At 39.9% G+C, this 14,544-nt stretch overlaps 1 protein-coding gene across 1 annotated transcript in view; it reads right to left on the bottom strand.

The window, feature by feature from the left end:
* RFX1 (regulatory factor X1) overlaps nt 1-12,062 on the bottom strand; it is a 60,855-nt gene extending 48,793 nt beyond the window's left edge. The window contains exons 1-3 of the mRNA XM_083357138.1: nt 11,865-12,062; nt 8,405-8,512; nt 4,193-4,472 (exon numbers count right to left, since the gene is read on the bottom strand). Of these exons, the coding sequence (XP_083213264.1) occupies nt 4,193-4,472; nt 8,405-8,482 (358 nt within the window). The 5' untranslated portion in view covers nt 8,483-8,512; nt 11,865-12,062. The remainder of the gene's footprint in view (nt 1-4,192; nt 4,473-8,404; nt 8,513-11,864) is intronic.
* Nucleotides 12,063-14,544: the final 2,482 nt, after the last annotated feature.

Genomic DNA, 14,544 nt, shown 5'->3' on the forward strand with positions numbered 1-14,544 from the left:
ATACATTTCTCTTCCAAAAGCAAGGGTAGTTCAAAGAACTACTATGATAATCAAGAAGCTTTCTCTGCTGAGAGCAGTGTCTTCCGCTTTGAACAACTTCTTCTACAGTATGCTGTAATTCTGTTGGCCACCATAGGCTTGCTTGCAAGAGAACAAAGACAGCAGGTGGTTTGTAAAGGATCTATCTCTGATATAAACCAAGAGGTACTAAGCAGAAATCCCTTCAGAAGTACTTACGATCAAAAGGCATTGCATAAAGGCAATCATAATACATGACGAAGCTCCTGAAAGGTTTCAGCTCTAACGGCTGTTTTCCTTGAAAATAAAACAGGCTTGCCTTTTATAAACTGAAACCTTGGCCAAGTAATCCCCATTTGTTCCTACTAAAGCTCCAGGCAGATTGATTTCGAATAAACATTTGCATCAGAGTAGGTACATTCTCTGTTCTTCTCAGGATTGGGTGGCGGATGCCGGCTGTTCACCCGATTATAATCGCAAAGGAGCAGTTCACATTTCACGGGTGTCTCATTTGACATGCTCAACATGAGGGGAAAAAGGGCAGAGGAAGTCACACTGGGCCATCTGCACTGGGCTTCTGGATGTATTTGTGTTCTTAGAAAATACAATTTAATAGGCAGGATTTCAAAACTGTTCCCTTGAAGTACTCTTGCAATGTGAAGAATGATCGGCATAATCAATATCATTGTGCAAATGGCTGACTTGAGAATAGCTGAACTTCTCAGTGACAAACCGGTTCCTTTCAATTCATTAAAAGAATTAACATCTTGTAAAACACACTTTCCCCTCTCTGTGCCATCTAGACAGACTAGAATTTGTAGTGGCCACAATCAACGATTCAACATCTGTTGGAGACTCCGGCTGTGGAAAGTTTCCTAATATGTGTTCACAAAACTGGTTTCAGTTTGGGTAGGTATGAAAATCCTATATATTCTGGTATCTCTAACAGCAGACAATTTTATATTTAGGGTGGAAATTCTCACAATGTCATAATGAGCCTCTCTGATATGAAAATATAGATAAAAAGTTAGGTTTATTTGACAAATAATCAAAACAAGTCACCTGGAAATAAGAGTTATTGTTTAAGACATGAAAGCAAATAGATGGAAACAGAGTCAGAAGAGGCACCACAGAAGAACCTGCTAAAAATATGTTAAATTGCTTGAAGCAGCCTTCAGATTATAGGGATTACAGAATTTGACAAAACTTTTTACTCCGCAAGAAGTGCCAATGGACAGACATGACCATTCATTTACTAAGTCTATTTTCTTGAACCTCACTATTGCCCATTAGCTTTATATCAATGTGCAATAAGCAAATTCCTCAATTTAAATCATCTTTGAGATACCAAGGAACCTTTATCTCCTGTGGAAGTTGCAAACTTAGTTTTACATTTTAGGTGGAAATAATCTTTTCTGATTTGCAGACTACAACTAAGGAAGTGAGTTGTTTGTGTCTTTTGCCTGAAAATATTGTACTTGTGGAAAGGGAGCGTAAGTGTATTTTATTTAAGGCATAAATAAGAACATAACCTAGATTATAATTCTTAACAGGTAAATTGTTTTAATAAAGGTGACGTGTTTGTGTTCTATATGGGAACACTTGGGATCCTCCCCACCCTATAACTGGATGGGGAGGAACAGACTTCCGCCCATCCTGACGAGACTGAATGCCTGTGGCTGCTTGGACCCTAGGATCAGGAGACATTTCCATCTTTGGTTTTGGATGGGGTTGTACTTTCCCATTTGAGACTCCTGGGCTCACAGCTACTGCCTATAGGAGGGCCTTTGCACAGGTACGTCTTATATGCCCGTTGCACGTGCCCCTTTATCAACTGGGAAGTCCTGGAGGCAGTCACTCATGTCGTGATCACGTCATAATTGGAGTATTGCCATGTACTCTACGAAGGGCTGTCGTTGAAGATCATCCAGAAGCTACTGCTAATTCAAAGCACAGGGTTGGAAACAATAATAGGTACTTCTTGTTGTGCTTGTGTGTCACCACTGCTACATGAGCTACACTGGCTGCCAGCTAGCAAGATCTATCCTTAACCCCAAAAAATTGCTGAACCCTGGCCGTGGAGACATTAGTATAATATGCTCTTTACACAAAAGTCAAATAACGTTGCACTGAAAATTATCGGGCAGATTTTTTTTTAGTCCTGCCTTTATTATTTTTTATAAATAACTCAAAGCATTGAAAGTATCTAATATTCCTTCCTCCTATTTTTCCTACAGCAACAACTCTGTGAAGTGAGTTGGGCTGAGAGGGAGAATGACTGGCCCAAGGTCACTTAGACTAGTCTCTCCTAGTTTCTAGCCTGATGCCTTAACCACTAGATCAAGCTGGCTCTTTTTTCTAACCTCTTCCCAATCTTCTCTAATTTTCCAACCTTTTCTAATCTCCCTGCAGTAAATTTCTGCTGTGACAAAATCCAGCTGAAGCTAAATATTGTCATGTAAAAATGTAAAAGAAATACCGGTATGTCATGAAGCTTCTCTCATCGTGATTTTATAAACTTATCTATATTCATTATTATTTTATCATTTTTATTAAAGGTATTATCCAATAGATTCTGGGCAGCTTACAACATTGAAACATGTAATTAAAAACATGAAACAAAGCATGATAGCCTGGAGTACAAATAATTATAATAATCCATAGGCAATTTTTGGCAAAGTGCTAAAACGGTATGCCACTGCTTTCTTCTGGTATTTTTTTTAAAACTTTCTAGTCCTGCCTGCAACCCTGAATTCTCTGGTGGCCTTTCATTCAGGTATTAAACTGAAGCCCAAACCTGCCCTAACATGTTAGAAGCAGCCTTCATCTTGGGTCAGACAGATGTTTAACTCTTCTTAAACTATTTTCAGTTATTATTAATATAAGCAAAAGAATTAAGCAATCTATTATATTTAATTTCCATATGGCCTGGAATCTCACCCTTACAGGTCCGTGCAAGGCTGTGATGCAGAGTTCATATCATATCTTCTGAAACTCTGTACATAGATTAATATTCTTGGGCTATTATTGAAAATATATAGGAACTGTCTACCATAAAAATCTGATTTGTGAAAGGAAGGTTCTGCTGCATACAACACAGGGGGAAGAGGTTCTATTCTCATCATCATACCTAAGTTCTAAATGCAAATCTTCATTGTTGATGCAAGACCCAGAATGAATTTCCTGAGACTATTCTGTTATTTGCTAATTCCCTACTCAAAATTTATTTGTAACTGCAAAATCAGTACTCAGAGAGCTTTCACCGTCATTCGTGGATATGCGGAGGAGTGAAAAATATAGTCACTCGACACTCTCAGAGGTTTCAGTATTCACTAAATCAGTCTTTGTGATAATTTAATATAACTACAATGATGAGAATTAACTGTATAATTCACAAAAGATGGACACTAATCTATTCACAACAGCTGATAGAGAATTAGAAAATATATTTAAACACAAATTAAAGGTCTGGCAATCCTCAGTGAATGCTTCAACTGACTTTTGCAAACCAAATTTAAATACAAATACAAACTTAGTATTTCATCTGAGCTTTTCATCACATTTCAGCATATTTAAAACAGTTTACCCTATATTTTTGTACATACATATTTCAATAGAACAATTTGAAAATATGGTAGTAAATTTAAAAGGATTTCATTTGTGATTGATGAGATTAACCAAATTATTATTTAAAATTTACCGTACTCTTCTAAGATAGACCAAGAAGCTATGAAATGCAAATCACACAACTACAAATTAAGGAAAGTTATCTGGAGAAATTTTCAAATTGTAAATATTCTCAGGTACATAGATACGCAATGGGATCTCCAATGATTATAATCTTTGAGGGGAATATTTCACAAATAGATTTCAAGGCAGACTAAGGGATTCTGTTCTTGAAACAATGGGAAATATTTCCAAAGAGCTTCCTAGGATGGACATTGCCAACTACTATTGTCAGTATTCTCTAACTGGTTGAATCAGAACTATTTGATATTTGGGCTGATTATTCCTTCACTTCATAGTCTTTGCAGAAGTAGCACTGATAATGGCTTTCACAAGCTCCCCTCTTTGAAGACTGTAAATAAATATAGTGCATTTCGTCTCTCCAAATGATCACTCTCTTTTTTTTCCTGGCAATTTCCCCACTTTCGTTCACCCATTAAACACTTACCAGAAACAGTCACTACAATGTACTGCTGTGGCGCAGGTGTTGGTGTCTGTTGTCCAGTGGGTGGAGCCTGCGTCTGAGAAGTTGGGATTTCTGTAACATACTGTTTTGGAGTTGACTGCTGCTGTTGCTGCTGGGCACCTTGCAATTCTGCCACATACTGTTGTTGAGTTGCTGCCGCCACCACCACTGGTGTTGTATTTGCTGTTGTTGCTGGCTGTTGCTGAGACTGTTGCTGTTGTTGTGATTGTTGTTGGGCTGCCTGTAATTCTGTAACGTAAGCCTGTGTTGCCATGCCAACAGTGGGGAAAATGATAATAAATAAGGCTTTTTTGCTTCCTTTTGTTGAAGAGAAAAGGAAAAACAAATAGAACAAAAAGAAAAGAAAAATAATTAATCAATTATAAAGCATTCTACAGACAAAAAGAACTCCCTACAATTCTATTCACTGAGCAATAACTTAATAATTCACCATGTTTAAAATCTAATTGCGGTCAATTATCAAAAAGAATAGCAGCAGGAACACCGATTAGTGCACGTGAAATATTAGTCTGGAAAATTAACAATGCAGAACACTTAAGTATAATCTGCATGCTACTTCAATCATATTTTTCAGATTTCTTCTTTTATGAAGATGCTCACAATCATCAGAAATTCAACTTGTTTACAGTGCTCATTACAGCTAGTTAAGATAAGGAATAGAGGATTGAGTATGAACTTTAAGACACAAAGTATGCTACAACTTGCAAGATCCAGAGTAAATTGTTCACTATTTGTCACATTCTGCTCCCAGTGTTTCTGGTTAAATAAGTGCATAATGTGTCTTCGCCAATTTTGTAAACTTCCATAATATTTTGTATACCTGTTTTAAAGAAATTCAATAAGCCTCTATGGACAATATAAATTCATATTCCATTTGATTTTATTTGCAGACAAACCACATTAATGATAAATCCCACAAGTGACTACTGTAATTGCAACTTAGTATTGGGGATGGTCAAATGCTTTGAAAGAACACTTCTTATTGTTTAAAGGTAAAAGAATAATGGAGGGACATCTGCAGAGAACCTCAACAGCAATGTTTACTATATCCTTATGTTATGCAGTGAGGCTGTGTAAAGCCCTCAAAAGCTGCTTCATACATGAAGAAGCATGCAAGGTAGTCCTTGACTTACAACAATTGGGACTGCAAATTTCATCATTAAGTGGTGTACTGGTTAAGTGAGTCATCACATCATCACACCCAATTTTATGACCTTTTTGCAGTTGTAGTTAAGTAAATCACCACAGTTACTAAAGAACAGTCTACAATCTATCTGGAATTATTAGTTTCGCATAAGGCTGCTTTTCTCAGATAGTCAGACAATATGATTAACGTATAATCTTTCTTTTGAATAACAGAGCTTAATTCTTTGTCAGGAAAACCAGAAGCTGCCTTATTGAAGCAGACTGGTAGTTGCATATAGTCCTGTTTTTGAATGTATCATTCAAGGTCTCAGAAGGGAAAACTTTTTTCTCACCCTTTACAAAAACCCTCTTTTAGCCAAATAAGTTAACAGACTGGAGCATTGGAACCTATCCAACAAAATGCAGTTTGTGGTGAGAAAAAGAAGGTTCTGTGCTTAGGCAGAAAAACCTAAAAGCACAGGTATAGAATAGGCAGTATCTGGCTCAACAGTAGTAACAGCGAGAGGGATCTTGGACCACCACAAGTATGAGCCAGCAATGTGCTGCAGCAGCCAACAAAGCAAAGGCAGTCCTAGGCTGCATCAAGAGAGGAATAGCAACAAGATCAAGAGAAGAGATAGTATCACTCTGTACCACACTAGTGAGGCTGCATTTAGAAAACTGTGTCTAGCTCTCATCGCCAAGATACAAAAAAGATGCTAAGGCCCCAGAAAGATTACAGAGAAGAACAACAAAGATGATAAGGGGTTAAAGCAGGGGTCTTCAAACTTGGGTCTTTTATGACTTGTGGACTTCAACTCCCAGAATTCCTCAGCCAGCGTGCCTGGCTGAAGAATTCTGGGAGTTGAAGTCCATAAGTCATAAAAGGGACAAGTTGGAAGATCCCTGGGTTAAAGGCTAAACCATATGACGAACGATGGATGGAACCAGGTATGTCTAGCCTACTGAAGAGAAGGATTAGAAGTGACATCATAACGATCTTCCAGGACTTGAGGTTGCTGGCACAAAGAAGGATTGAGAAGAAGCAATGGGTGAAAGTTCATTAAAGAAAGATTCAATCTGGAACTAAGGAGAAATTTCCTGATTTAAGAACAATTAATCAATGGACTCCAGAAGATGGTAGAGGACAGGAAGGCCTGGAGGAATGTTGTCCATAGGGTCGCGATGGGTCGGACACGACTTCGCAGCTAACAACAACAACAACAATCAATGGAATAACTTGTCTCCCCAAGTTATGGTGATCCATTTCTGGAGGTCTTCAAGAAAACATTGGACAGCCATTCATCAGGATGGAATAAGTTCTCCTGCTCTGAGTAGGAGGTTAGACTAGAAGATCTCTGAGGTCCCTTCCAATCCTATGATTTTGATTCTAAATCTGTTGGAAAGTAATCCAGCACAAATAGAACACTACTACAGGCACATCTGCTGAATGGAAGGATAGCGTGTCCCTTTATGGATAAACATTAATCTACCTCCAAGGATATAATCTCTTAAATTAACAACTGAACTAACAAGTCCTTTTAATAGCGAAGGAGAGTTCAAAATTTGTTACCCACACTTGCTGAATATAGTTTTCAGCTGCAGGGAGAAATTAAAATTGAAAAGGAGATTCATATAAAGATTTTCATGTCTACACGTCTATATCTTTTTCAAAAAAAAATTACTGTATGAAAAGAGAATCCATAAAAATTAAAAAGAAAAAGCCTGTTTATATTGTGAAAAAATGACATTTCCTAGACCAGTGGTGGCGAACCTATGGCATGCATGCCACAGGTGGCACGCAGAGCCCTCTCTGTGGGCACACGTGCCGTCGCCCCAGTCCTAGGCCTTCAGCTGTGTTTTATAAAACCTTTTCACTTTAGGCCTCCACTGCCATTTGCAAAAAAAAAAAAGTTCAATCAATCAATCAATTTCAATTTCTCACAGGAAAAAAAAAGATCTCGCAAAGTTGGAATTAACTGATTGAACTTTTTAGTTCCACCCAGTCTGCTGTTACCACCGCAGTCACACCCACCCAATGGGCCACACCCACTCAATAGCCACGCCCACCCGGCACCCGACGATTCATAAGCGGGTTTTGGGTTGCAGTTTGGGCACTCGGTCTCTAAAAGGTTTGCCATCACTGTCCTAGACATTGTACATTCTTATCCCAATAGCTACAACCCTGCCTAAAGTGCCATAATTCTGTTCACCGGATACACTTGTGAATCTGAAAAAACCTCCAAAAGTCAACAGCTATCTACTGTATATCCAAACCCAACTATTCCATAATACAATTCTGAAATAGTATTTTAAACCTCAGCATTAACTCAAGAGCATATCATATCATGCCACCCAGTGAACAGAGTGCAGTATAACCAAATTGGTGCCAAGTCTGTGGAGTTTCTCAATCATCCAGGTTGTCCCAAATGTGCTGTTCAAAAAGCAACTGGACTTTCTTGTTTTTTTCCTTCAAAAAAAAGTTTCACTTCTCATCCAAGAAGCTTCTTCAGTTCTGGCTGAATGGTGAGGAATGGAAGTATTTATATTCTTTGCAGTCATCTGATCATTAGCACTCCGAAGGTCAGTCATTAGCTCTCTCAGAGTCGTTGAGAATAAGCTTCTTGGATAACAAGCAAACGTTGTCAAGAAAGTCCGGTTCCCTTATATGGCACCAATCTGTCCCAAAGGTGATGTTTAACCACCTTTGGGACAGATTGGTGCCATACACATCTCCAGAAATTTACTTCTGCATTAGCAAAGTAAAGGTGGTAACATGGGTATAGACAGATCACACAATGAATAAGAAAAGGAATATATCTATGGGCAAACACCTGAGCAGCAGCAGTTTTGTCACTTTTCTTAGAAACACTTTCTGCTACATAAAACAATTATTTATCAGTGCCTGGATGAAATTATGTCTAGGACTCTCATGCAACCAGACTTATTACAATTTGTTTCTCCAACCTCAAACAATGTATTAGATGGTTCTGACTACTGGATATTTTTAGCTGAAGTCAAAATTGAATATTGAAAATATTTTAATACCTTTTTCTTGGATGGAACGGTTTTCACATGTAGCCAAACTGCATATTCCACTAAAAATGTTGTATTATTATATGGCATGTAGTTCTAGCTGAACTGTAAGTAATAAACCTGCAATAATAAAGGCTAACATTACAAGTATAATCTGGATTTTCAGATTACATTCAAGAAATTCAAAACACCATCCCCACAGGCAATTACATGGTTAATACTTTTCATTCAGCCTTTCCAAAGCAATCAAACACCTCCATCTTACAATAACTTCTGGATCTTAAACATACAAACATAAAATAGATTATTCCATAATTATTCTTACTGCATTAAATGAGATACCCATGCAATGAACAGTAAAACATGAAGTTGATTGAAACTTATGAACTTGATAGTAATACTTTCTAAATGGTTATAATGACCTTCTGGTGCTGTATTAAAGTGCTAAAGTCTACCTTGTCCTATGCAGCAGGATCAGTTTTAAAACATTTGAATTTGGTTGCCATTTTACAACCTGGGCACACTGGTTTAATGTTTCAAAAAGTATTGAAGTCCTGCCAGCCATTCTTTTAGTTTCCGTTTTTATCGTAATTTTGGTTAAAAGAAATGATGCACTATACAGGGAATAAATGACAGATGCCATAGTTATATTAACTACCTCTAAAGCAAACTAAGAGAGCCAGTCTGGTATAGGAGTTAAAGCATCAGGCTATACATTACTAGAGAGACTGAGAGATACAGTCCCACCTTAGGCACAGAATCAGCTGGATGACCTTGAGCCAGTCACTCTCAACCCTAGGAAAACCAAGAAACCACTTCTGAAATCTTGCCAAGGAAACTGCAGGTATTTGTCAGGTAGTTTCTTAGAATAGAATAGAGCTGGAAGGGACCTTGGAGATCTTCTAGTCCAGCCCCCTGCTCAAGCAGGAGAACCTATCCCAGGGGTCAGCAACCTGAAACAGTGAAAGAGCCACTCGGAACTGGTTGCCTCACAAAAGGAAAAACTGGGAGCCACAAAAAATGTGTGCGCATGCGCATACATGCGCGCATGCGCAGAACAGGGTTTGACTGAAGAGTGGAGCCAAGGGGAGATATGCACCTACCCTGCATATTTGAATTGATTGGTTGAACTTTTTTAGTCCCACTTTTTTTTTCTTTGGACTGCACATGGCAGAGGACTGGGAGCCGCAGGAGACGGCTAAAAGAGCCATATGCGGCTCCGGAGCCGCAGGTTGCAGACCTGTGACCTATACCATCTCAGACAAGTGACTGTCTAGCCTCTTTTTAAAAATCTCCAGTGATGGAGCGCCCATGATTTCTGGAGGAAAGCTGTTCCACTGGTTAGTTTAGTTAGTTTCCAGAAATCAAAGACAACACCCCCCCCCAAATGCAAACTAAAGTTTAGTTTCAAACTTAACAATCTGTAAAATCATTAGATGTAACACATCATTATAACATCAAACAGTATTTGATATTCAGTATCTCTAGAATGGTCAATAATATTTCACCTCAGTTTAGTTTCAATTTCCAATACTTTGTTTTGCATTTTGTGAAAAGTAAGCAATTCAATAACTTTTCAATATAAAGCTGTTCTTTAGAACCTAAAATAATACCTAGACCTCTCAGAGTGAAGAAATTAAACATTAACCTGTCATGTTATGTTGAATAAAAATATTAAGAAAATACAGGAAGTCCTCAACTTAAAACCATAACTGAGCCTGGAATTATAGTCAGAAGTCATGCTGGTTGCTAAGTGGGTCATCACATGACTGACCCAACTTTATGATGTTTTTGAAGCAGTCATTAAGTATACATGGTGGTAAAACAAACACAATATGTTGTGGTTGTTAAACGAACCCATCGTTCTCAATGGGTGTTTTTTTGTCAGAACCCAAAAGCAAGCACAGATTTCTGGCAAAAAACATAAACCAAATGGCTGTAAATGCAGGCTGACTGCCAAGAGCCGAAATGTGAACATGTGACCACAGTAGACATTGGAACTTGGAAACCAGGTCATAAGTACATTTTGGGGGATCTCTTGTAACTTTGGTCGCTAAATGACCAGTTATTAAATAAGAACTACCTGTAAGAAGAAAATTCATTCATATTTATGCACTGAACAGAGTAAAAAAAATACATTCTTATTCTTATCATTACTCTTACCCAATTGTGGTGTGCTCTCTTGTACCTAGCCACAAGTACAGGACACAAATAATTTTACCTAAAGCACTCTGAAACAGCCCCGTGAAACAGCATGGCTTTTAGATATCCGTTACATTAGTAATTCGAAGTTATATTTAACAGCAATGTTTGCCTTATTTGAGGATTCAGATATACTGTCAATTCCATTAGCCAGGGGTTAGCATTCTTTAACACCACACTAGGATTTCTATCTGTACTGGCTACCTTTTATTTTATTTTTTTAAAAAAAGTTTCCAATCCTAAGTTTCCCTGTGAATAAAACGGAGACCTTCTGCATAAAAATTGCCTTATCAGTGAGCAATAGGTTTATTTCGAGCACAGAGTCCAAAACCTCTGATTTCAAAATCTTCCACTACTCTTTACCAGTATCTGTTCTAAATATGGCACACAGGAATCTGTTTTATGTCTTAAAAAACCAATGGTACACCTACACAGTATTGCCCATTCTAGGGGTGGGCAAGCTTTCACCATAGCAGACATGGAGCTTTATTGAGAAGCACAGGAAGCAGGGACCAACTAAGAAATAAAACACTTTCCCAGCACAACTCCCACATTCTTCAAACCATTTATAAAAATAGCCAAGTAAGCAGCTCTTCTTACATGGCAGCTATTGGCCATCATCCTCTTGTCTAAAAGTGACTTTCTATGACCTGGCCAAGTCTTTCCAGCTCTCTTTTATCTTTTTTCAATTAGAGATTCAACTCTCTAAAGACAACAAGATACTCAATAATTAACCTATGACTTTTCCCCATGGGAGTTATTCTCTCAAACAGACCCCTTCTCTACGACCAGGACTTCTCTAAAACCCTTTAATTTTTTTTTATTAATTAATTCTCGTCAGAGGCACTCCTTTAGATTATTAGCGCTAGTACGCAACTTCACCAAGAAAAGCTCATGCTCGTGACGTCACCGCGACTTTATGACGCTGTTTGAAGTCAACCATTCTCTCATTTTCCCCCTCTCCTGAGCGACCGTCCGCACCCGCCTCTCTCTAAGTGTCATTGGCCGCCCTAAGCGTGTCCGTCTACTCCTATTGGCTCTCTCGCCCACCAATCACCGAGAAGCGTCAACGCTCCTCCTTTCAGGGCCTGGGCCCTTTCCCGTCAAGCCCTGTTTGGTGTGGCCTCGGTAGGGCCCAACATCGGGAAAAAAAAATACTTCACTTGTCCGCCTCACTTTTCCCGACTACTTCGGAGAAAAGAAAGGAGGAACAACCGACTTCGCCATTTTTTTTTACGGAAAAAGGAAGGGGAACCGGACTCGAACCCACCTGGAACTGTCCCGGCCCCGCGAGGCCTCGTCCCCTGAGGGGGGGGCGGGGACGTTGTCGCGATTATCGTGCTCTCTCTCGATTTTGGCGGGAATCGCACAGAGGCAGGGAGGGTGGGCGGTTGTTGTTGTTGTTGCCGGGCTTCCTGGTCGCCACGACTACGGTGGCTATGGCGCCCTCCGTGTTCCCTCACCGGGGCAACTGTTGCTACCCACTTCGGTGCGGGGAGGGGGGAGTGGGTGGTGCCTGAAGTCGATTGGACGATGGATAAGATTTATTGGCTGCTTGAATGTCAATCACGTCCTAGTATTTCCTCCTTTCTATTGATTCTAAGCCTCGCCTCCTTCCGGAAACTTTACTTTTCTATTGGCAAATCTAATAATCCCAACTACGGATTTGATTAGAAACCTGTCATTCTAGCAGAGAGGTGTTTCCTGAAGACATCACGAACGAATTAGGAGCTGTGGCAGTTTCCTACTGGCTAGGTAGCTTTCAATATACTGCGGAAGGCGTCCTAACTCCATTTAGCTCAATAAACGCATGCGTAATTCCTTGACTTCTGGGAAATGTAGTTTAGATGCAGCAGCAGGCCTTTTCTGACTATTTTAAAAACAAGCAAATGAAGTGTAACGGTCGTAACTAATTACATGTTTTATCCCTTGAATCGTTACATTGGAAATGATCTGTGGATAAAACCAAGCAGTGTTCCGTTTCTAGGCTGGGCAATCAAACTTCGTGGCTTATGTAAACCCCACCAGCAGAACAGGATAGAGTAGCGCTGGTTCCTGGTTTAACTCTCCGACTGGCACTTCCAAAGCAGTGTTTCTGATTCTAAAGATACTAATGTGCAAATATTACTGATGACGACTGGTAACCTTATTCGCCTTTTAACATGCGACAATGTTAGTAGCCTCGTTTACATACGCTAATTCAAAACAGCCAACAACAGTTTGGCCAATGGGAACCCAGCCTGTGTGATTTAATTCAGGGCATTGTGCAACCCTGGAAAACTGGGCTAACTCAATCCTAGTTCAGTAAACTATGGATAATTATGATGAGGATGCTTTTTTATCTCGTGGCCAATAGATGGCACCAAAGGACTATTAAACTTTTGCTGTAGTTACCTGGAAGCCTGTTGTCTTCCCTACTCTATTTGTAATTCAGAATTTCGATGTAACTCTTGCTTGACGCTGGCAAGCCAAAGAAAAGTGAAGTATAAAGTTTTAATTGTAAATCATCACAGCTTACAAGACTGTTGAAGTCCATGAGTCATAAAAGAGCTAAGTTTGACTACCCCTGCCCTATACCATTTCAAACAAATGGTCCAGTCTCTTTTTGAAAGCCTTCAGTGATGAAGCACCCACAATTTCTGAAGGCAAGAAAATTTCTCCTTAGTTTCCAACCATTGTTTCTTGTCTTCCCTTTTGTTAGTTTCCAGTCATTGTTTTTTGTCTTGCCTTTTGGTGCTCTGGAAATAGTTTGAACCCCTCATCTTTAGGGAGGCCCCTCAAATATTGAAACATTGCTATCATGTTCCCCTCAGTCCTTCTTTTCATCATCATCATCATCATCATTATTATTATTATTATTATTATTATTATTATTATTATTATTTATTGAACTTATATACCGCCCTTCTCCTGTAGGACCCAGGGCGGTTCACAAGGCAATTAAAACAATATTACAATACAAAAGTTAATAACAATTAAAATAGATTAAATTATCCTTGATTGAAAATCTAAAACCCCTATAACTCTGATTAAAAAACCCAATTGCAATAAGTTAAAAATTAAAAATTCTCAGTCCTGGCTGGAAAGCTCAAAGAGCCAGGTCTTCAGGTCCCAGCGGAACGAACGAAAATCAGGGGCAGTCCTAAGCTCTATGGGTAACTGGTTCCAAAGGGCAGGCGCACCCACAGAGAAGGCCCTCCCCCTGGGTGTCACCCGCCGGCAATCCTTTGCCGGCGGCACCCTGAGAAGACCCTCCCTGTGGGAGTGCACAGATGAAGGGAACTTGATGCCGGCAGCAGGTGTTCCCTCAGATATCCCGGACCCAAGCCATTTAGGGCTTTATAGGTCATCACCAGCACCTTGAATCTCACCCGGAGGGCAACCGGAAGCCAATGCAGCTCGCGGAGCAGAGGTGTTACATGGGAGTATCGGGGAGCCCCCATTACAACTCGCGCGGCTGCATTCTGCACCAGTTGAAGCCTCCGAGTGGTCCTCAAGGGCAGCCCCATGTAGAGAGCGTTGCAATAGTCTAACCGGGAGGTCACGAGTGCATGAGTGACTGTGCGCAAGGCATCTCGGTCCAGATAGGGCCGCAACTGGCACACCAGGTGAACCTGGGCAAAAGCCCCCCTGGTCACGGCTCCTATATGATCTTCAAAACTGAGCCGCGAATCCAGGAGGACACCCAAGTTGCGAGCCCTATCAACGGGGGGGTAACACCTCACCTCATTAGACTGTAACTGTTCGTACATTTCAGCCTCCGGTCCCCTAGTCATTTTTGTTTTATATTGTGACCGGAACTGGATGCAATATTCCAAGTGTGGCCTTACTAAGGCTTTGTATAGTGGTACTAGAACGTGATCTTGATTCTATCCCTCTGTTAATGCAGCCTAGAATTGCATTGGCTTTTCTGGCTGCCACCACACATTATTGGCTCATATTTAGGTGAT

The sequence above is a fragment of the Vipera ursinii genome (genome assembly GCF_947247035.1).
Source record: "Vipera ursinii genome assembly, chromosome: 2".
Taxonomy (NCBI): domain Eukaryota; kingdom Metazoa; phylum Chordata; class Lepidosauria; order Squamata; family Viperidae; genus Vipera; species Vipera ursinii.